Source organism: Mesoplodon bidens, assembly GCF_964165515.1.
Source record: "Mesoplodon bidens genome assembly, chromosome: 9".
NCBI classification, from domain to species: Eukaryota; Metazoa; Chordata; class Mammalia; order Artiodactyla; family Ziphiidae; genus Mesoplodon; species Mesoplodon bidens.
Genome location: NC_138166.1, coordinates 54,347,131 through 54,371,253, shown reverse-complemented (window position 1 = coordinate 54,371,253; position 24,123 = coordinate 54,347,131). Strand labels below are relative to the sequence as shown.

General features: G+C 39.1%; 1 protein-coding gene across 4 annotated transcripts; it reads right to left on the bottom strand.

Moving 5' to 3' along the window:
* Window positions 1–471: 471 nt before the first annotated feature.
* Window positions 472–23,663, bottom strand: STEAP4 (STEAP4 metalloreductase). 4 transcript variants are annotated; one of them, XR_014016722.1, is made up of 6 exons: window positions 23,530–23,663; window positions 8,744–9,198; window positions 7,565–8,092; window positions 6,153–6,317; window positions 5,065–5,596; window positions 4,346–4,430 (listed from the first exon to the last, which is right to left on the bottom strand). XR_014016722.1 is itself a non-coding variant. In XM_081244830.1 (5 exons), exons 2-5 carry the CDS (start codon window positions 9,194–9,196, stop codon window positions 4,167–4,169), a joined length of 1,410 nt encoding a protein of 469 aa, XP_081100956.1. In that variant the 5' UTR covers window positions 9,197–9,198; window positions 23,530–23,663; the 3' UTR covers window positions 472–4,166. The 4 variants fall into 4 exon arrangements, 3 of the variants coding, with proteins under 3 accessions (XP_081100956.1, XP_081100957.1, XP_081100958.1); XM_081244830.1 differs by lacking the exon at window positions 5,065–5,596 and having other exon boundaries at window positions 472–4,430; XM_081244831.1 differs by lacking the exon at window positions 4,346–4,430 and having other exon boundaries at window positions 4,453–5,596.
* Window positions 23,664–24,123: the final 460 nt, after the last annotated feature.

The following is a 24,123-nucleotide window of genomic DNA, read 5'->3' as shown; positions in this document are numbered from 1 at the left end:
ATGGTGGTGTTGAAAGGCAATGGCCCTGGACTCAGATGGCCTCAATTCAAATCCCATGTCTGCCTCTTACTAGGCCTCTTACTCAGATGGGCTCAGTTCAAATCCCATGTCTGCCTCTCAATGTTTTTAAGGCTCAGCTTCTTCTGAAAAGTGGGGATAATGAGAGTATTTTAGAGAATTGTTATGAGGAGTAAATAAGATAATGCATGTCAAGTGTTTATTGTTTGCTCATAGTATCATACATTCAACGTCATTAAAAGCCTTCCAAGATTCCCTCCTAGCAGGAAACAGAACCTTATGTAAACGGAAGGGGTCAGCTGTGTTTGGATGGTCAAATTGGTTTGATGGTTTGGGGAGGGAAAGATACTGGGAGGGATGAAAGGAGGAGATCGGCTGGGCTAGGGCACGGTTGCACGGTCCTACTCATCCACGCCCCCCTTTCCCCAGCCCTCGTTGCTTCCCCTGCACCCTTGATCCTCCTCCCCCTCAACTGGATCTTCTTGCTTCCTCTTATTTGAGAGGTCAGGGCTTTGCTTTGAGCTTCAGAAAGGTAATGAAGAGAAGAGCGACTTATTCTCTCCTCCTGAATTCTACTGAATGAATCTTTGGAAGACTAGAGGGTTTTTCTACATTGTAATCTTAACTCACTGTAGAAAAGTGAAGGAGGATCATATAAGGAGAGTTTTGGTATGTGTGTATTAAACGGGTGGTGGTGTGGATGGTGGTGGTGTTGATGGAGAATGGACATTGAGAGCTCTGTGTACAGCACCTTGACTGCCATTCCACCTTGATTTGGGGAGGAGGTCCAGAACCTTTTGAGGACCTAGTGGTCAAATTCATTATATTTACATTCATCGTTATCATGGCTCTTCTGTGATCCTTGAACAATAAACGCATGAAGAGCTCTTGAACACAATTCCTAACTGAAGTAGCTTTCGAATAGGGACTTTGTTCTCTGTGCTTCTAGCTTACTGCAGGTTGCCGGCCCTCTCTTTATCTATCTGTTTTTATTTTGTTTTCAAAAGAATGATAACACCCATCAGGGCTGCAGCTGTTCAGTTGTCCAGGGCATTTCATATCGGGTCCCACAGGTTGAAATCCAACTTGAAATCAGTCTACTCATTAAGGCATTTGCCCTGTCCGGGTGGCATCCATCTGGAGGGAGGAAGGAAAGCCTTTTTTTTCTTCCACAAAAGTCCAGTGTGGGATAGTCTACCCCTACCCCTGTTAGGCCAGCTGATTCTTTCCCTTCTCTGAGGGTAAAACTGAAACATGCAGGATGTTGAAAGGCATCACCCCGCTGGGTGCAAGCATGTGTCACATGAAGCTGCAAATCCGCTAATGTGCTTTTCAACCCCTGTACTGCCTCTCCTTTTCCTTATCTCTGAAAGGAACTATTTTTAGTTCCAGATGCTGGAGCTACTGTGATTCAAAACCTTTCAGTCACTTTCTTTGGAATGCTGATGAGTCAAAACCAGAATGATTACAAAACTAGAAAGATTTTACAGAAGCAGGCATCCCATAATATGGGGAAAACATACAAAAATAAAAGGTATAGATATCATAAAAATTTTTCTAGAATCCAGGAAACATACCAGCAATAAGGAAGTTTAGTCTCATTTTTTAATGTAGAAGAATAGTTTGGAACAGTTAAAAGGAATATAGTTCACCCAACACACCTATTTCTATCTGTTTCAAACTCGTTCTTTCCACCTTAAGTAAACTGGGGGAGTCAGCTGTGTTAGGATGGGCACATTGGTTTGATGGTTTGGGAAGGGAGGGATATTGGGAGGGGCGAAAGGAGGGAATTGGCTTCTCTGGTCATCTGGTGGGGCTTAGAGCCCTTGTGGATGAGGCTGAGGGTCATGCCCAACAATGCACTGTGACACCAAAACACCAGGGGCGCTCTGTAACATCTGGCTTCCTGGATGCCTTCTGTGAAGTACCCAGGTAGAGCATTTTTACTAGGTTATAAAAGTAGAATCCTTTTTACTCTAGGTAAGCTTTTTTTTTTTTAAACCTAAGAGTGGCATTTTCTATTTTTAGTAATGAACCATGTAGCCAGTAAAAACTTTATTCTTTTATCCGAAAAGGAGCATGGTTAATCCCAAAGGCTTTTTTAAAATCAGCCTGGATAGTACTTAACCTTTAATCAACCAATTCTCTAGCCAAAAAGCATCTGCCAACCCTAGAATACTTGGCTGTTTTGCATAAAATAGCGGGATGAGTAGTGACAATTTCCCAGTCTTTCTCACTGATGCTCTTGGGTCAGCACCACACACCACAGCTCTGCTCAAAGTCGCAAGCTTTTTTGTATCCTTGCTTGGGTGGATCAAGAATAACGTAATGGAGTATATATTCTGTGTATCTTCTCATTAACACAAATTGAAATAAAAAACAAAATCTGGTAGGGTATAATGAAACCAACACCCTCATTCAGTGCCAATGGTATTGACTTTAGAAATAATTTGGCAATATGTATCCAATGCTATTAAAAGTTCTTTACTTTTTCATCCCAATTCTTTGCAAGTATTCTGAGGAAGTAATTTAAAATAGGGAAAAATTGTACGTGCCAAGATATCCTATGAAATGTTTTAGTAAAAAATGGATATAACCTAAATGTTGAATTAGGGCAGTGGTTAAATAAATGCATATTTGATGTAATATTATGCAGCCACTGATTCAATACATATACCATGTAAGTAAGCAGACAAAGCCACGATATATTAAGTGTAAAAGGAAGGGTAAAAAATTGAATATACAGTATAGGCAGAACTATTTTCAAAAAGTTTTATAGAAAATTATCCTGGATTGCGGGTGATGTTTTAATATATTTTAATCAGTTTATATAAGGTCATGTAGAATATATGATAATAAAAGTAAAAAGTAAAAGAAATGGCCTTTGTGGAGCAGGCAGAAAAATGTCAAACCCGAAGCCTTTTGGTTATTTCATTGTGTGGGAAGCTCACACGTAAGGCTCCTCTCAGCTCCATGTGTGAGCCAGGAAGGCTAATCCTGCTGAAGGTTGTCTTGGAAATGGCCTCGTCAGCACACAAAAGCAGAGACAACCATCCTGCCTTCCAGCAAGGATCTGAGAAAAAACCAAGTCTCCTATTACAACTACTGCTCACACCTCTCTCCCCTAAGACAGCATAATTCTCTCTCATCTATGTATTGGTCCAACTTACACTTTCATTATTCATTTAATTTCACTGCTTAAATTGACAACAAACTATGACAAGCTACAGAAGCTACTTTTTTATACTAGAAATGCATTTCATAGATGATTAATGTTGAACAAAATTTGGAAAATATTATTTACAAAGCATACCACAAAACCTAAACAATACCAAACCTGATATAGTGCAACTTTACAAAATTTATTTAAATTTTGGTTTATTTGAACTTTTTGCACAAGGGCTTTTATCACCTCTTCTTTGCTTATCGTGCATTGAGAAAATCCAAGTGGGTATCCTTCATTTTTAACTCAATCTTTCCTATACCTATTCCTTTGTAGAGGAAGGATCTATATCTTATGATATAGCTTTTTATATATCCAACCCATGATTACTTCCAATCAATTGTGATATTTTTAGTGTTTTATAAAATAATTCCCCACACTACACATCCATATTGGTAACAAAATCAAAGAGCACACGCAACTACAGAATTCACCATGGCAATATTTATGATAACCTGCACTGCCCAAAACCAAACTAAAAATCTCATTCCTTTTACTTCCTCCGCCCTCTTCTTCAGACATATCTAATAAAGCCTTTATCAGTGGCCACCATCTTACTGTTTTCTCTTTCACTCCTCTCTGCCCTTGATCCAGAGAAGGAAAGTGCATGGACTTCCCCTAGATTTTGCAAGACATTAGGTCATGCATGCTGCCCACAACAAAGAAGCTTCCTAGTGTGAAACCACAAAGCTAATCGTGACCTCAGCACCCCCAACTGCAGCAAAAGGAGAGGCAGAGGCCAACACCGATTCAACGCCAGCCTGAGATCAAACGGTGTCCATTTCTCAAAGTCAGGCATGATTTCTTTCTCTATTCACAAGCTTCAGCCCGTGGTGGGAGAAAAACGCTTTCTTCACTGCACCCATTATTATTCTCTAAACATACAACACCATAGTTAAGAAGTCCAGGTGAATTGAACTTTGCTTTAAATATCTGTTTTTCCATTCAGTGCTGATTCTGAGAATTTCGGGTTCCTTTCCCAGCCCTCACGGATCCGTGTAAGGGTCTTGTCTATACACGGCAGGATGAGGATGAACTTGATCACCAGCACCGTGCAAGGGATGATCAGTGCTATCACATAGGCTGAAGGAAGATACCAGATGAGGCTTGAAGGCCTGAGGAATCTCTTTCCGCCATACACCAAGGTGTGGGCTGTGCACAAGATCAGGGTCAAATAACCCAGTTTGGACTATAAGCAAGAAACAAAAACATACATTAATACTGTTTACACTGTAAGCCAATGAAGGGTATTTGTCAAAGCCACAAGTTTTGAAACCTGTAATATTTAGAACACTGCTAAGTCCTGAAAAAGCATTAACTATCCTTCAGGATAATCAGTATATCATTTGAAAAAAGACTGTGCTGGGCTTCCCTGGTGGCGCAGTGGTTAAGAATCTGCCTGCCAATGCAGGGGACATGGGTTCGAGCCCTGATCTAGGAAGATCCCGCATGCCGTGGAGCAACTAAGCCTGAGGGCCACAACTACTGAGCCTGTGCTCTAGGGCCCGTGAGCCACAACTACTGAGCCCATGTGCCACAGCTACTGAAGCCGACGCACCTAGAGCCTGTGCTCTGCAACAAGAGAAGCCACCGCAATGAGAAGCCTGCGCACCACAACGAAGAGTAGCCCCCGCTCGCCGCAACTAGGAAAGCCCGCACGCAGCAATAAAGACCAAAAAAAAAGAAGAAAAAAACGCAGCCAAATAAATAAAAAGACGGTGCTTGCAAATGACATGGTGGTTTCATCTTAACCCAACTGGGAAAGATTAGGTTAGGAAAGATTCCCAGGAGTAAATTCTTTTGCATTAGAATAAATAATGTACCTTCTTCTTCAATGGTAAAACTCTTTCCTGAATCACCTTTTCTGGAGGCCAGAGATGAGTAAGATACAGTATGTCCTCAAGAAGCGCCACATTAGTATATGTTGCCGACTAAGAGCAGATGCTAGCTACATTCTGTCGCAATAAAGAGCAATTAGCAAACTTTACTTTTGGTTAGTTGTTTGTTTTGGCCTAAATACAAAGCTCAATGTTTATTTCTGTCTTAATGTCTTGAATAAAGGTGTAAACATGAGAAAATGTTGACTGCATTTGGTCTTCTGAAATTCAAATTGTTCTATAAAGTTCAAAGCTGATTTCAGTTACTAATAGTCTATTCTGTTTTACTGGTTCCCAAGGAGCATGCATCAGAATCACCCAGAGGGCTTGTGAAAACAAACTGCTGGGCCATACCTGCAGAGTTTCTGATCCATTTAGGTCTGGGTGGGGCCTGGGGATTTGCATCTAACATGATCCCGGGTGATGCTTGTGATGCTGCCGCTGCTGGTCCAGGTACCACACTTTGAAAACCACTGGTCTGTAAGATTAGTTACCAGCTGCTTTTAATGAGGTATCTGGTGGTTGATGTGTGGAAAAACTGGTTTTCCCTCTTACAGACCAGCGTTGAATCTGGTATGATGACACTCTAGCGTATCTTGCTTTGAAGGTTTTAAAGATTATTTCATTATATGCCTTTTCATATCAATAAGTCCATATTCTAAAGTTGGTTTTCAGAAGTAGAAATTTTGTGTTTGGGTTTCTCTCCACCTTGCACCTGGTACATCTCCACACACAGAATTTAATAGTAGTTGGTGCTTTTCACTCTATACTCTTAGCTGTGGCTCTGGGAGTGGTCAGGAATCTTGGCAAGGGATGTCCTGCTAGGAAGTTAAACCATTATGGAATCTGCCTTTTGGTACTAGAGTTTAGCATTTTCTAATTTGAACTTGTTTCAGTTGCTATTTTTATGAGATTGCTAGGGAACTGATGGAGTTAAATGAAAATTTATGCAGGGTATGAGAGAAAAATGAGAATATTTGTAAAGCCAGAATCATTTTGCACTGTAAAGTAGATTAAATTGTGAAGTCTTTTACCTGGACAAATCGGAACTCTCTCCAGTTGACCATGTTGCTAACTGATGGCAAGGAAGTGATTCCCAGGAGTACAAACAGGAAAAATCCAAGCATTCCCATAGCGACATATGAATCGCTGAGCCAGGCAGTAGAGGTACTAAATGGACTTTCCTTCTTGGCTATTGCCTAAGAAAAGTTATAAGCAATTTTTAAAAGTTCCATTTTTTACCAACTGCCCAAACTTTTAAGGGGATGAAAAAATACCTCTGCATGGTTTCTTTGCTCGAGGAAAATTGTATAACATTTCTTAACAATCACTGAAAATAATTACACTTAGAAAAATACACTTAGATATTATTTTTTTTGATAGAAAAAGTAATTGGTTCTATTGGGACTTTATTATGATAGTTGACTCCAGGAGTTGTATAGAGAGTTTTAATTGACCCTATAAATCCTAAAACAAAATAAACATTTACTTAAACCTTCTTTACCATACGGCTTCTTGTTTCCCAAGCAAAAATTGGTGTTCTCAAATGATTACATCAGGATTCTGTTTTCCTGCTTTATATGCTGATTATTCACACACATGAAGTTTTGAGTTCTTTCATGTTTTTTATGTTGTAATATAGCATCAAGTCTGTTGAATCACATCTTGAGAGAAATCTGGCCCCTGTAACATGACTCTTACCAAGGACATCCCATGTATTTGTTAGGGAAATAATGTAGAGAAATCCACAGACCCAGCACTTTGAGACTGCAGTAAGGTTGATCAAAATCAATTATTTCCAAACTAGAACTGATGTATAGAACTTCCTCCGGGACTGCTTTAGGACTCCCTGAGCTGATTCTCTCTGAATATTTTGACTATGCAGAATATAGTATTTGACATTTGCTCAGAATTGTTTAGTTTTCTAGTTATTGAGGACAGCATCCCACAAGTCAAACATTAATGGAGTTATAAGCACCCTTTTGTGAATTTGTTTACATTCCTATGACACATGTTTGGACAGCCCCCTCACTTATAAGATGGTTGGTTTTGACTTCCAAAAGGAAGTAGCATGCATAAAAATAGAAACTTGAAAACACCTTGGCTTCCATTTATCGAAGTAACTCAAGTAGGTTCATTAAGTTTTCCTGAGCCTCCAAATCTGTTAGTTTGTCAGTATCTCAGTGAGTCCTGGGAATACAGATATGGACCCAAGTGGACCTGGGAATCTACTTTTCATTCTCAATAGATGTATGAGATTTCAACCAGATTCAGTAAAAAACAAAACAACAAACCCCTCAAAACAAACATGAGGTGTCTAATTATAGCTACTTTAAAAAATAAAGATGCTTAGAAGACTGATTTTATAACTGTGAAGTGGAATATGATGTAGCAGGATTGCTCTTTGATTTAAAGAATAGGAGAATACAAATGAGTAGAGATTTACCTGAGCAATGGTTCTGTTGGTCATTGTCCATCGTACATAATAACGAATAGGGATCACAAGTGTGTAGAGGACATGAAGGAAGGCAAATCCCAGTGCTATCAAGCCAAGCTGCTTTCTGCAAAGCATCCAGTGGTCAAGCCAGTCTGGGAATCGGCGGTATTTTGTACCTCGGTACAGCTGCAGGATGGCCGCAATAATACCAGGGAGGTAAACCAAGGCCAGCAGTGTAAGTGCTGCTATTGGAAAGACACGATTTGGAATAGAAATAGCCAGGCGGAATGTCCTATCTTTTTTTTCATAAACATAAGGGTAGATTACTTCTCTTATTACACAGTAGAAAAAGAAGAATACACACAGAACAGCAGACAAATAGAAGGGGAACTTCCACATTGGAAATAGTTGCAGTGGGTAGTTTTCAATTTCATTGGCTGCCATGAGAGATCCTTTATCCAATGGAGTAAGTCCAAGACTACAAACAATATCCATTACTCTTTGCTTGGCTTTGCTGTCATTTCCGCAGACAAACACCTGGGTTAAAATAATTCATTTTGTATTTATTCTTTCTTTAGTAATTATTTTGAAAGTCTGTATAAGCACTGTGCAAGACAATGCCATATGGTAGTTAACTGCTTTTCAAACAAGGCTGTAGAAAGGACATATTTAACAAGATGATGGTTTAGACTTGCACATGTGTGTTGGATAGTTAAGTACCAGGGTTTTAAGTTGAGAGTGGCTATAAGCATATCACACTGATATGAAAAGACTTGGTTCTCCACAATGCAAACAGTTTGATCTCTCTTCTGTATTCATGGGTGCCATATCACATATGGATTGCTTTTAGTCTCTATGAATAAATGGAACCCATTTCATACAAGGTAATGGGAGTGGAAGGGATACCCATCAACAATTTAGCAGTGTTATTTTCTAGTACTGACAAGAGGGCTCCAGAGACTGACACCATTGGGTTCCATCAAGCTAAAAGCTGAGGGCACAGAGAGTGTTAAATAAATCACTACAATTGGTTACCCTACTTGGCCAAGCCCAAGAAAGTTATTCATGGCACATATTAGCAGAATGAAGTGTTTTCTTTTGGAATTATGTTTTGGAATCTTTGATGTAAGCACATATTAAAACATTCACTTTTTAAAGATGGAGTGTAAATTTATCACTTAATCTTACCTGCCGACTTGCATCCAGTGCCCTTGACTGGAGAGCCCAGGCTGAGATGGTGTTAAATGCTTTTACCACATGGGCTCCCGGCACCAACTGAGCAAGGTACTGTGCATTCGATTCCGGATACTGCTTGATTTTGAGGTTGTTGCTGACGTCGACCAGTATTTTCCCATTGAGAACCTCAGTTAATTCTGTGAGAAAAGCGTAATGTTCCCTGTGGATTGCTATGATTATAATGTCAGATTTCTGGGCCGCTTCTGAGTAGCTCAGGACCTCTGCACCGTTGGGCAGCAGACTGGACATCCGGGGGTTTCGACTTCCAAAAACAATAGAATAACCACATTGGAACATTTCACGTCCCAGTGATTGTCCAAAATCTCCAGTTCCAAAAATACATACAGTCTCTTGCTTCTCTGAAGAATTCATAGTGAGAAGAAGTACATCTGTAGTTTTCTCCATAACTGAAAGATAATAGTGCAAACACCCAACAAAATATGAATGTTCTGGGAAAAATTAATGAGAATTATATCCAGGAAACAGTGATTGACTGATGTTGTTTGAATCTTTTACTGAGTTATCTCAGACGTATTCCCTACAAAATTTGGAAGGAGTAAAAACTGTCTCATATATTCTCATATGTCTTTATTTTTTTTGAATTTTATTTTAATTTTTTTATATAGCAGGTTCTTATTAGTTATCTATTTTATACAAATTAGTGTATATATGTCTCGTATGGCTTATTAACAAAATCTTCTATTGGATAAAGAAATGCAGTAAAAACCCAAGATGCTTACTGGTTGCTGTCTTAAACTGTGGACATGTATCACAATGATACTGCATTTATTGAACACTTAACAGTTCCTGAAGTTCTCAAGAGCAAAATCTGACAAAGAATGCAGTAATAAAGAAATTACAGACCAATTCATTTATGTTTAGTGATACAAAAATCCCAAATTAACCAACAGAATCTGGCAACCTGTTAAGAGACAGTGCATATTGATCAAATGGGATTATTCTAGGAATGTAAAGATTAGTTCTGTAAATTCAATATTAGAAAATCTTAATAGAACTCACCATATTAGAAAATTAAGGAGAAAAATGTGGCCATATTTATGTATGCTAAAAGATCAAGAACCTATATGTCTCCAGAAATATATACAACATTGTAAATTAACTATACTTCAATAAAAAAACCTTAAAAATTTGATATTTATTCTTGATTCATATTTAAAAAGGAACAAATAGATATTTCCTTAACATACAAAGTATCTATTTAAATAGCCAAAGTATCTATCTAAATAGCCAGTTGGAAGGAAAAGTTTAATCTATACCTCACACTCCTCCCCAAGGTAAATTTAAAATATATTAAAGATTTAAATATATATATATTTTAAATGGAACTATAATAGAACTAGAAGAGGCCATGGAGAATTATTTTATAACCTTAGAGGGGAAAGGCCCTTTTCCTATTTCACAAATCCTTGAAATCATTAAAGAATAAAGGGACAAATGTGATTACATAAAAATAAATAATACCTGAAAAGCAAAAAATCATGATAAGTGAAGTCACAAGATAATCAAACTGGAAAAATATTTTTAACTCATACAAACCAATAAAAAATTTGCCCATTAGACAATAGGGCAAAAGAATATGAGATGCTAGTTCATCCTAGGGAAATATGACTTTTCAATATAGTAAAAGATTTCCTAATCTTACCCAAAGTAAAAGAAATGCAGGGTAAAACTAAACTGAGATACTGTTATAAACCATGTGATTGTGTTGCTTTTTAAGGTTTTGAAATTTAAAGATCTTGAAGTTTTCATGATCTAATAAAATAATCTAGGATACTCTCTCCACTTTCAAAGAATATTATTTCTTCCTTCGGTACTGGATTTTTCTCAAAAAATTTTCTCTTCCCAATATTTAGCATTTAGTTTAAACTTTTAGTTAATCTTTATTTTTTGGGGTGTGTGTGTGTGTGTAGTCTCTTGTGTTCAGTGATGCATCCTCAGTGCTAAAAAAGAGCACTGCCTGTGATGGACCAGGCACTTCTTGATAAATATTTGTGGGATCATATTAGAAGGGTGGAATATCGGAGCTGGAAGCAGCGGTTTCCTCTGTGTGCCAGGCACAGCATGAGGTGAATGATGAGGAGGAAGCTGAGTGAGTACAGACTGAGCACTGGGAGTTAGGGAGGAGTAAGGTGAAGCAGAGAAGTGGGGGAAGGTGTGGTAAGGACATTGCTTCTTCCATCCAAATGGGTTTAAAGTAAAACTTCGTGAATTTGATGTGGAATTTCAATCCAGACCTAATCACTCTTCCATTCCAGCATGGTGAATTTCATGCAGATTGTAGAGCATATGAAGATTGCACCTTTTCAATAGGATTTCAGAAATTTGCCCTTTCCATTTTAGCCCATGGAAAACACCTGTGTTTTGTTTGTTTTTCTTGAAGTATAGTTAATTTCCAATGTTGTGTTAGTTTGGGGGTAAGCAAAGTGATTCAGTTATACGTATATATATATATATGTATATATATGTTCTTTTTCAGATTCTTTTCCATTATGAATATGGTTCCCTGTGCTATACAGTTGGTCCTTATTGTTTACCTTTTTTATATATAGTGGTGTGTATATGTTTTTTTTAATACATTTATTTATTTTATCTATTAATTTTTGGCTGTGTTGGGTCTTCGTTGCTGTGCGCAGGCTTTCTCTAGTTGCGGTGAGCGGGGGCTACTCTTTGTTGCGGTGCGCAGGCTTCTCATTGCGGTGGCTTCTCCTGTTGCAGAGCACAGGCTCTAAGCGTGTGAGCTCAGTAGTTGTGGCTCACGGACTCTAGAGCACAGGCTCAGTAGTTGTGGCACACGGGCTTAGTTGCTCTGCGGCATGTGGGATCTTCCTGGACCAGGGCTTGACCCCGTGTCCCCTGCATTGGCAGGCGGATTCTCCACCACTGCGCCACCAGGAAAGCCCAGTGGTGTGTATATGTTAATTCCAAACTCCTAATTTGTCTCCCCCGCCCCCGCTATCCCCTCCCCTTTGGTAACCATAAGTTTGTTTTCAATGTCTGTGAGTCTATTTCTGTTTTGTAAATAACTTTATTTGTATCATTTTTTTTAGATTCCACATATAAGTGATATCATATGATGTGTGTCCTTCTCTGTCTGACTTACTTCCCTTAGTATGAGATTTGCTTTGTCCATCCATGTTACTGCAAATGGCATTATTTCATTCTTTTTTATGATTGAGTAATGTTCCATTGTATAGATATATATACCACATCTTCTTTATCCATTGATCTGTCGATGGACATTTAGGTTGTTTCCATATCTTGGCTGTTGTAAATAGTGCTTCTGAGAACATTGGGGTGTATGTATTTTTTCAAATTAGAGAAAAGGAATTCTTACCTGAGCTTTTCTGAAGGTGTGTATCTATATCAAAAGCAGACAGACCATTCAGACATTTGTAAGTAGTCAGAAGTCATGGAGAAAAGGGACAAGAAATACAAGACTTCTCTGTACTTCCACAGAAACTCTTTGAATAATTTAATTAAGCACAACAAATGAATCATTTTATAAACTAGCTAGTGACTGATATCCTGAACTTTATTGGAGTAGGAAATGACCTTATATGGGAAAGCACCTGGATATGATCAGGGCCTATCATATGGAAACACAGCTGTCCCTTTGAAAAACTCTTAGCAGCATCTACAAATGCAAACTAGTGTAGCAAATTCTATTATATTGCTAATCAGTTAACTAATTGTTATAACTCAGACTCTAAACTGCTGAATGATGCCTTAATTTTCCTACTTCGTAGAACTGGTTTGTGTGTGTATTGACAGAATGCCAGTGTGCCTGGCTATTCCCTCACTTTTTCTCCATTCTTTATCCTAATATATTATTTTTCTATCTCCTATATTGGGATGAACATTTGCAAGCAAAATATAGATTTGACAAAGTTGCCTGTGTCCTGCAATGAAATGGATGATGTCTTTACTGACATATTATCATTTGGATTACCTTAATCATTGCAGCGAGAGAGTCCAGACTTTATTTTGACCACGTGGCCTATACATTCATCTATTCTAACCTGTCATAAACTTTTTTTAAAAAAAAAATGATGATATTAACTACACTACACTAGTATTTTTTGCTCCACTTACTGGCCATGTGACCTTGGGTAAGTTAAACTATTTGTGTCTCAGTTTCATCAACTTTAAAATGAGAGATCTGTAGTACCTACTCTAGAGGGATTGTGAGGATCAGATGAATTAATGTATCTTAGAACAATTCCTGAGACTTAGTAAGTACTCAATAAGCTGGCTATTATTAGGAGAGTATTTAATATGCTATAATTAATTAATCAGTCTATTAATGATCTAATTAATATAGTCTTTATATAAATTCTATAAATTAAGGGTTAATTATGCTTCTATAACTGTGATTATTGGAATATATAAAATTTACCTGAAATAGTATTCAATAATTCTTGAGAAGCTTCTGCTTTCCCCACTTCTTTCTCATAAATAAAACCTTATATAAAATGGCTTCAGAGCATATGAATTTACCAAAACACAGATGTAAAAACAGCTCAAGTGTGAATTTCTCTCATTTGTAATTCTTTCACATTTTATTTTAATATTTCCCCCTTAAAATGCAGCTTGGCAATCCAATATAACACACTTGGGCTGTTATCCCAAGCATTAAAATTTATTTTCCCTCTTAAATCTTCAGAGACAAACTGAAGATACAAAAACAGTAAGGAGATATTAAAATATCACTGGTGGAGTTAATAGAAAGGAATACACTTATTCCACTGGGCAGTTAGTTACTCCATATCAAGTTATAGAAGTTATAAGGTTGAGTTCCACTTCAAATCTTCCTGGTTCTATTTCCAGTCCTTGGGCAATAACTGAGCTCTGCTCTGTTTCCACTGCCTGACAGAGGCTCACTTTGGGGCTCTAGATCTTTTAGCTCTTGATCCTTGTCCTGGGCTTCTCTGATACCTGTGCCTGTTTGGCACTCAGACATGTACAGCCCATGGCCCCATTGTAGACAACGGGGCACAGGACTCCATGGATAAGTGCTTCCCCTTTCATCTTCTGGAGCACAGTTCTGACACATTTCATAAGGCTCCTATGAAAGTCCCAGAGGAATAGAGTACCACTCATCTGTAACAGTGGCCGATTTAATGGGCTCTTGTCCTGTCTTTCCCATGTTCCCTGGTTTAAGCCCCTTGCCCCTCACTCCTGTTCCCTGGAATCACTTCTGTAATAAACTATCTGCACACAAGCCTTTGTCACAGGCTCTGCTTGCAAATCAACTCAGGATACTACACTATTTTGATTATTATTATCTTTTTATGGTAGAAGAAAAATGATCAGACCTCAGGTTACAACTGGGATGATGAAATAACATGTAAAAAATAAAAAAGTTAGCTAATTCTTTGGAAGAATTTGATTCAGCACTCTTGGAAGAAATATCCTGAAACTAGATGTTCATGAAAATGAGATGTATGCACACTCTAAACCACAAGGGAGATCTCATTGAGGGTGTATTTTACAGTAAGTACTAGGTAAAGAAGGAAGTTACAGTCATTTCAGACTATTTGTAACTCAAAATAACTCCCATGTATAAACATGGATTTATGGAGGTAGTAAGGTTTCTTGTTCAAAGACTTGGAAAAAAACTTTCCTAGTCCTGTTTTATTCATAGATGTAGGATGGAAGGAATAAAGAAAATAAGAAAGGTGGTAAACAGGAAGCGGAGTTATTAAGGGAAAGTTGGGGTAAGATGGTTGTGGCATAGTGGTCTCCTCTCCTTGCTTCAGCACTTTCCAAACCTGTTATGTAACAGGAAGCAAAACAAGACTACCCCCTGGTTTGGAAAATCTCCAGGTTTTGCCTCCTGTGGAAGCATCTCCTAGAGAGGGAGGCCAAGACAGGCAAAGCAACCCCGCAAGAGTGTTTATATAGAGATTGGCAACCAATGATGCAGATGCAAAGGTGGCAGAGACAACTGTGAGGGCCATGGTAGCAGCCACCAAGAAGCATAAGCGTGAGTGTGTGTATGTGTGCATGCGCATGTGCGTGTGTGATGAAGTGGTACTGGTGTGGGTCATGTAGAGTCTCGCCCATCAGGTCCCTCTGTCTGCAGAGCCCACCCCGGGTTCTGGGAACCTAAGGCAGCATTCCCCTGGATGTTCCCAACTAGGTATCCCATGAGAATGTTAGGGCCAGTCTGGTTTGTGCTTTTACTTCTCTCATCTCCCAGAGGTCAGAGGTCAGAGAGGCCCAGACCAGTTCCAGCTTTAGAGGATTCTAGCATATGAAAAACATGGAAATGTCCTAACGGAATACAAACATTTCACATTTTAAACACTTGTATTTAACAAGCAAAGAAACCTTTTTATTTAAAATAATTATAGATTCACAGTAAGTTTAAAGCTAGTACAAGAGGTCCTTGTGCATCATTTATCATTTCCCCCAGCGTTTACATTTTATATAGCTAGAGTACAATATCAAAACTGGGAAACTGATATCAGGACATTGGGTGTGTATAATTCTCTGTCATTTTATCCCTTGTGTGGATTCAGGTACCCACTACTGCAATCAGGATGCAGAACTATTCCATTACTACCCCTTTATAGTCATACTTATCCCCCCTCTCTGTCTCCAGCCCCAACCCCTGGAAGTCATTAATCTGTTCTCTACTCTGTAATTTTATCATTTTGAGAATGTTATATAATGAAATCACACAAAATGCAACCTTTTCATATTGGCTTTTTTTCACTTAGCATAATGCCCTTGAGATCCATCCAAGTTGGCGCATATGTAAATAGTTCATGTAAATAGTTCGTTCCTTTTTGGTGTTGAGTCCATGGTATGGACTTCTTCATTTGGTAGTTTGCTACCTGAATGTCCTATTTGGAAATGTTGCAACAGCGTTACAAAATCTGCATGTTTTAAGTGCTTATACTTAACAAGTCAATGCTATTAAATGCTCGGGCACCACCTCCTGAGATTCTGAATCAATTGTTCTGAGGTAGGGCCCAGACATCTGTACTTTTAAAAAACCAGACCAAACAGATCAGTTCTAAAGAGCATCCAGAGCTGAGAACCACTGGAAATGGGAAAAGATAAGGGTATCTTTTTTGGAAAGAGATGGTGAGGAGGGAAAAGGCAGAGGGAGAACAGGCTGTGGATGAGCTTGTAGGGGGATGCAGAAACATTTCACCTGCTTTACAATTTCTTCCTCTAAGTAACCATTGGCTGGGTCTGGTAGCCTAGAATTCCTACTTTTATGAAAACTGGAGGCAAAAAAAGAGTGTGTAGGCCCCCTGTGGGATGCCAGACACAAGAAGACTTGGTAGGCTTTGCTCTACAACTCCCTTAAGGAAACTTTGATGAGTTGTCTTCCATGAGCCACAAGTTGTAGTTTGATCAAATCCAGCCATGAATCTGCTACAGTCGCTCCTTCATAGCATCTCTCATACGGTGCCAGACAACATCCCGTTTACATTCGCATGAAACCAGTATTAAAGACATTCTGCCCCTTTCTCCCTTTGAGAATTCAGCTTTGAATTCTGAAGCGATTGTTCACACAAGGTTTTGAACTCCTCCTACAGTACCCTCTCCGGACAACCCCCTGCCCTCCATCAGGGTTGTAGCACACAAGTCCAGTGATCTGGCCTGGCACCTCCAGGAAGTCAGAACACAAATGACACTTTTAAACTCTATACGACGTGACAGGATTTTTCATTTTAATTTGATGCCTGTAAACAGGGATTTTTAAAATTCTTTCCTTCTGTTTTATTATCCCTTCTGAATTTCAACCTGAAAGCCCTAGATGACTTGACAACAAATTTGTAATGAGTTGAAGCCCATCAATCAAATGTTTCTTTTAATCACCAGGCATAGGGGCAGGACGGAGTTCTGCAACTAGGCCAGGCTTCCTCTGATTCAGAGCATTTGTTTTAATATATCCCAGGGACAATTGGAAAGCAAAAAATAGTAAAAAAAAAAAAAAAAAAAAAAAATTTTTAAAACCTTACAATAATACATGAACCCATCCAGTTTATTCACTGAGCTATTTCTGTATTTAGTGAGATCAAGGCTCTTTAGGGAAAGCAAGCATGCTCACATTTAAGCACATATTCTTCTACTAACAGGTATATATTACTGTAGCAAAATCAGAAGCTCTTAGTTTAAAAAGACCACTGATTGTAGTTTACAAAAAATGTAATGTGCCCATAATTAATGGAGTTTTCTAATTTTTTTGACAGTTCCATCTTCAGTCTATATATGTTATTTGAAAATATAATAGTACATTTCTTATTTTAGCCTTGTAGTTAGAAGTAGCTCTGTCAGTAATAGCTATAGACTGACATAAATCCATCATTTAAAGCTCTTAATCTAAATAAAGAAACCATTGCAGATTGGCTGCTGAAAAATTAATTAATTATTTCAATTGTTTTGGGAGAAAATGTTATGTATCTCATAGCACTCTAATTTACTGATGCTTAGTCTTTATGCTAGCCAATAGAATGACCTAAAAGGAAACTAATCTTAACTTGTACAGTCTGATTAAATCACAAGAGCATAACTAAATATAACCTTTACATTAATATTCTATGGGGATATATATCCACATGAATTGCTAATAAGTAAAACTAGCCATGACATGCTGCAGCTAAAATGATTCTGTCAGTAACATTTCACTGCCACCCAATGAATACCAGGAGAGCAAGGTAATGCAGAGCTATATTATCTATTTTAATTGTACTTTAGGAGAAAATTTATTTATTTTAAATGTTGGTTCTTTGGTGAAATTCTGGTCCAACTAAAAATCTTTAATTAATACGTGTTTTAATACATGTTTTCACATTTACATCTCAGCTGCATCTGTCAAGATAAATGAAGATTGTTTTATGATTCCCTGGCTAAGAATTTTATCATGTAGGTTTATTATCCCCTGTCTAGGCTAGTTAGTTCATTTGATTAAAGCTGGGGCTCATGACAGCAAGGTCAGGGATTGAGTCATGGCTGAGTTAATTTACCTTGACCTCTGTTTGCATTCTGAATCCTGAACAGCTTATAAATCTGTCGTTCACCAAAGATTCAGCATGAGAATCAGGACCTGGATTGCCACCATCAGAAAAACAAGTCTATCTCACTGACTGGGTGGCATTTGACTCGTACACAATACCTGAGCATTTGCTTATTTTTTTTCTTTTAAGTAGTTTTTAAATTTTTTAAAAATTTATTTTATTTATTTATTTTTGGCCGCGTTGGGTCTTTGTTGCTGCCCACAGGCTTTCTCTAGCTGCGGTGAGTGGAGGCTACTCTTACTTGCGGTGTGCGGGTTTCTCATTAGGGTGGCTTTGCTTTGTTGTGGAGCATGGGCTCTAGGTGTGCGGACTCAGTAGCTGTGGCTAGCAGGCTCTAGAGCGCAGGCTCAGTAATAGTGGCTCACGGGCTCTAGAGTGCAGGGTCAGTAGTTGTGGCACACAGGCTTAGTTGCTCCGCGGCATGTGGGATCTTCCCGGACCAGGGCTCGAACCCATGTCCCCTGCATTGGCAGGCGGTTTCTTAACCACTGTGCCACCAGGGACGTTCTGAGCATTTGCTTATTGGGTAATTTGGTGATCACAAAAACCCACTTAATATTTAGTATCCATTAGTGTGTTTTGTTTTTCCCCAGACTGCTGTAGTCAGAGATATTTAGGAAGTGATTTGATCATTTCAGAATTAACTTTGTTTAAATAAATTTCCTGTGAATAGTTATTTATCCTCACCTTGAGGCCATTATCTCAGTATTGATAACTGCCAACTCAGTTTGGAGATAGAGCAGTTTTGCTGTGGATCTGATCCCATTCCCTGGCCCCCAACCCTGCTGATGGGGTAACTCCAATCTGCTTCAAAGCATCTCCTTAGCATTTTTAGAAATCTCCTAGGGGTGGTTTACATGTCCTGTATATAGTCTCCTTTATCTTCTTTTGGGTACCGTTTTCTTCTATTTCTAATTTGGCTCTGGAGGCAAGGACTCCCAATGGCCAGAGTACGTCTAATGTTCACCAAGACCCCATGAGCTTGAGCTGCGACCATGATCTGGCCTTTCAGCTGCTTCATTTCTTACCCCAGGAGGGAAAGTACCCTTGAAACGTCTTTCCGCTTCCTGTATTATACTCTGATATACAAGCCTGAGAGCCGTGCTGGTTGTTAAATATATTTTAGTGAAAGCAGCTCCTTCTTTTTAAGTCCTAGGTATTTAATTTCAGCTCTTTTTAGTTGTGTGGTATGACCAGAGCTGGCTTGCCAGCTGAAAGTTTGAAATCAGCCATGTTGGGAGTTTTCACACCATGGAAATCAGCAAATGCTGTAATTCAGGACATTTTTTTTTTTGCCTTAGAGAGCCATTTACCAGCATACCACTGACTCTTTCTCTGTCTCTCATCCCCTTCTCCCCAAGACTCTGCCTGTGACCATGGAAATGGAGAAATAATTGGACTGACAGGATGATATACTTTCCCAATCCTGACTTTGTACTTTAAGCCTTAGAATCTCTTTCCTTAGAGGCCTTCCTTCTAGGAAGGCTCCTAGGTTCTTAATGATAACAGAATCCATGTGGCTTCCCTCCCTCAACAAATGTTCCAGACCCTCTCCACTGCACACATGGAGTTAACACGATTTTGGCTGTAAGTCTGACACCGCTAGACCCTTGGTTCCCTCAGGGAGATAGATACAGGGACCTCTTTGTGTACCATCACCCCCAAACACATATCTTCTAATTTTCCAGACATGCATTAAAAAAAAAAAAGCACAGTTTAGGATCTCAGTTGAAGATAACCATTATTAACTGCAATGAACCATTTACCAACTTGCTAATTGCTTTCTCCTCAGCCCCCTCCCGTATCTCATATCACCTAAGTCAGGGCAATTGAATAGGATGAAGAAATCATTTTAGTACTTGGGTACTGGAGAAGAAATAACTAGAAGCATGATCATTTCTATAATAAGAATGATTTGCTGTAACTTAGTTCTTTTGAACTGTTCAATAGGCTTCATTTCTTATGCCATGCCTTCAGGTATTAAAGAAGGGCTCAAGTGTTTTACTTAAGTTAAACTAATTAAAACCTTTAAAAATTCAATATTCCAACTTTCATGACCTCAGTTAAATGCTTTAATCTCATTATGTCACTCTTTAAAATGAATTAAACTCCAAAGTATTATAGTTACAAATTTATTATGAACCTTACCCAGGATAGCAACATAATGGGGTTACTAAAATGAGAAGAAATACCAAGGTTGCTGCAATTTCTTTATCCTTTTAAGAATAGTTATAATAATTTCCACTACTTACTTTATATGTACTGTACAGCATACAGCAATCTCATGCTTCTTCCCGAAGGGCAGGACACTGTGACCCTATTAACTAGTACAGCTCAGGGGGCATCCATGCTTATAACCTCCTATGTCCATAATGATAAGCATCTTTCAAAAATAAAAATTAGTGTTATCAACAATGTCTTAGTAGGATTGCATGTTTTTTGACAGATTTATTGAACAGCCTCTCTGAGCCAGGCACTGTGCCATACAAGAGGGATAAAGTGATAAACTTTAGACTGACCTTGTTCCCCAGGGGCTCCCAAGTTGGGAAAGATATAGACACATAATCAAACTGCTGCAACACAGCGTGTGAAGATGTTGCATATACAGAGGAGGGGAGCTATTCTGCCTGGGAAGTAGGACAAGAAAGTTTACCAAAGTCTGTACATAATTGCTTCAGCCACTGCTTAATTTGGGCTCAAAACTGTTTCCACACCCTGTAAAATGAGAAGTATAGATGAAAGATGTATAATCAGTATGGACCATTAGCCACGCCCTCCTATTCCCATGCTTCTCAGTGCTTGTGCCATCACCAATGAAACCCTGGTTGGAACACTTGGCCCTGTGCTTGATGCCATTTTTTTTCATTCAATATTTGGAGCTAAGGTAAAAGAGATGTGTTCTAATAACCCCTCTCTAAGAGGAGTGCTATATAGTTATATTAAGTTACCTCTTAGCTTTCTTTTTTTTTCAGAATTATAGTGCTGACTTTTCAAAATTACCCTTTGCACGCAATTTACCTTCCTTATAAGATGAAAAGTGAACTTAACTTCATCCTGACATGAAGACTGATCATGTAATCTACATTTCAAAGAAACATACTTTCCTCAAAATAAGTTTTCAGAAGTATGCAACCATCAAAGTTCAGTATGATAAGGCTTTTTTACACATGGCAGACTACACTCTTCTAGAACAATGTGGAGAAACATTCAGATTAGGATGTCATGTCCTGCCTAGGTAATTAGGGTGGAAATGCTCCTTTGAGTAGAACATTGCATATTTTTTGCAGTGATGTATTTCTGAAAGATGATCTTCGTACAGTGCAAGCATTCTTTGTTCCTTTTTCCGTAATGATTTTGGAAGAACAAATTGCTTACGTATGTTGGCCAAGTATGTTTTCTTACCATACATTGTTTTCAGCATTAATTATCCATTAGTTATTTACTTAGCTCTATTCCTTCCAGGTCTGATTTCTTCTCAACAAAAGAACAAGTGTTAATTCACATCATTTTGGAAATGACCTAAAAGTCATTCAAAATTCATGGTAGGTTGAATACATCATGTGGACCTGTTCATAGTTAACTGTCTTCATAGTTAACTAGTGACCCATTCTCTTTGGATGTGCAGAGCACAGAAGGACATACAGAGCACAGTCAAACAGGTGACTTCAGAGGCCTTGTAAACTTTATTTCTATTACTTCTGGCCTAACTACAACTTCAAAAAAAATCCCACACAGAAAACTTCACTATCCACAGCCTGTCCTAGATTCTTAGAGTAGGAATTACAGGTAGATGTAGTTGCAGACACTTAACAATTGACTTTCTCTTCAGAGGACAACCCAGAAGAAACCTACAAGTTGCCCTGGCAAGTCTTCAAGTTTGAAAGGTGATTATATCTTTTTTTTTTTTTTTTGCTAGCAGATTATTAACTTTGTGAAGATTTTAAAAGGAAATAACTTTTAAATAGCAGTTGACAAAAGATGCAAATGACTTATAAAGATAACTGGATGGTGAGGATCATGAAACACTGGATGTGTTTCTAAGGGTGACTTCAGAATCAACTACTCAGGAAACTTTAAAAAGAGAATCTACACTCTTTTAATAATGTCATGAATAATGGTAGAGTGACGTGAGGTGGTCCTTCAGGAGATGAGGAAATGTAGAGTGACTGTTCAGGATTTCTTCCATTTTGGAATTCTATGACAAATGAATCGATTTTTCTTAAAACTGTTCAGAACAAGGCTCAAGGCTTAAGGTCTTCAATGTATGAACAGGCTTATAAAAACATATTTGGTTACTTCGAACAACAGTTAGCAAGCTTAAGCAAGGCAGGAATCCGAAAATCATTCTCAAGTTAGGGGTCAGGTCTCAAACATGCTGGTTTCTGAACCTTAAGTTGCCGTGTGAACTTCAGCAGCACCATAAATGTTACCAAATGGACAGAGTGCTATGACCCAATTTCTCCATACACATGTTCCATTTCCTATACAACCTTGAAGCCAGATAAATAGGGAGTGCTTCATCCTGCTTTCTGGGTTGGCAGTGTTTGCCATGCAGGTAGAATACAGGCAGGTAGAATTTCATACCATGCTAAATCAAAGCATTCTGAAAAACTCAGGGCCTTGCAAAAAAGTTACTGCTTCAAATAAATGTGCCATTTTATAAAATTACACCTACTGTATCAGAAAAAAATGTTCTTTCATATGAGTGACATTTATATGACTGCTATTTATAGGGAATAGGACATTCTCATACAGCAAGGCTGAAGAATTGGTTTGGAAAGCTGAGAGTATTCTCTGAATGATAAATGTGGTACAAGTCTAGATACGCAGTGGGGAAAGACTATCTCTTCACAGCTGGGTAGTTTCCCTATAAAAGTGAAACCTGCATTATTATGAAGAAAGTAATTACTTGGTTACACTTATAGCATTGATGAAATTTTCAGTGTATTTCAAACCTGCAAACATCTTTAGTCATGTGTTTTCACCTTGTTAGAGTTGGATTTTGTGGCTGCTCTGGTCCAAGAGCCTTTTATTTTACATGTGTGGAAACTGAGGCTGAGGTACTGAACTTCTAATTAGAACTAGGAATAGAATTCCCCAATCCACACCTGCCCTAGTCTCCATCCAATTCACTTTCCCTTACACCAGTCATCTTTTAAAGAAAGTTTTAAAATTACTATCCAGAGGGAAAAACTACCTTCCAGCTGCCTCTGGACAGACAGGGAACCAAAGACTTTATTTACTCTAAACGATCACATTCCAAACAATATTTCTCTGGAAAAGCAATTAATCACTAAACTGCAGAAGGACATTGGAATCAAGATCAAGGATGGAAGCGGTTGCAGATCTCAGGACACATTTTCAGCTCTTGGTCAAGAAGCGGACTCAGATCTAGATTGCCTTTATTCAGAAGTAAGATACAGAGAGGAATCCAAACCTCCAAGTCTTCTTCGGTCTCGTCTGCACCCCCGGGGCTGAAAGGCTAGGAAGCAAGCCACTTGTTGAACTGCTTATCTCATCTGGCCACACCCTTGGATGGCCTTGCACCTTCTTCCCAGGGTGAGCAGGTTTGCGGAGCGGGGTCCTGGAAGCAGGGGTTCGAGGTGGGCGGAAGCTGATAAGGGAGGGGAGCCCTGTGGCGAAAGGTACAAGGCGAAGGCCAGCAGCAATGTGACCCACCTGCGGGAGAGGTGTTTCCCAGACAGCTGTGGTCCAGCGTGGCTGCTGCGGGGCGCGCTGAGTGCCGGGCCGAGAGGGGACGCTGTGTGGCGTTCAGGCTCGGGGCTGCGGTTCGCCGCTCTCGTCGGTATAAGAAGCCGGAGAGCGGAGGGAGGGGCCCACTAGATTGCGCAAGAGAAGCGGTGAATAAAGCAAGCGTTTCCAGGAAGAGTTCAAGCTGGGAATCCCGGGCAGCTGGAAAGACCAGAAATTCCGGTGCTGCCACTGCCGCTATTGCTTCAGATGTTGCAGATCTCTGGCCAGCGGGGTTTTTAAAGCGTTTCCCCCAAACCCCTCGGGATATGTGCATCCCAGGCAGACTGAGGCTTGGAGAGGCTGAGGAGGACCCCTTTCCTAAGGAGCCAGAGGGGCCGCTCTGAATTGCTGAGAAAACACCACCTGATTTAGGCACCTAGGCATTTCCCCCTGTGCCACAGTGTCTTAATTCAGAGGTGACATCTTTCCCCTGTGCCTGGAAACCCTCTTTTTTTTTTTTTTTTCCCCAGGGAGGGGCTCATAGCCTGGATAGTCTTGAATTTGGAGGTCTTAATTTAG

Excerpts from the sequence above, each read along its gene's own strand:
- STEAP4 (XM_081244830.1), bottom strand. The coding sequence starts at position 9,196 with ATGGAGAAAACTACAGATGTACTTCTTCTCACTATGAATTCTTCAGAG. Across the intron at positions 6,318-7,564 it reads CCAACAGAACCATTGCTCAG|GCAATAGCCAAGAAGGAAAG; the intron begins GTAAATCTCTAC and ends AACTTTTCTTAG. Across the intron at positions 4,431-6,152 it reads GAGAGTTCCGATTTGTCCAG|TCCAAACTGGGTTATTTGAC; the intron begins GTAAAAGACTTC and ends TCTTGCTTATAG.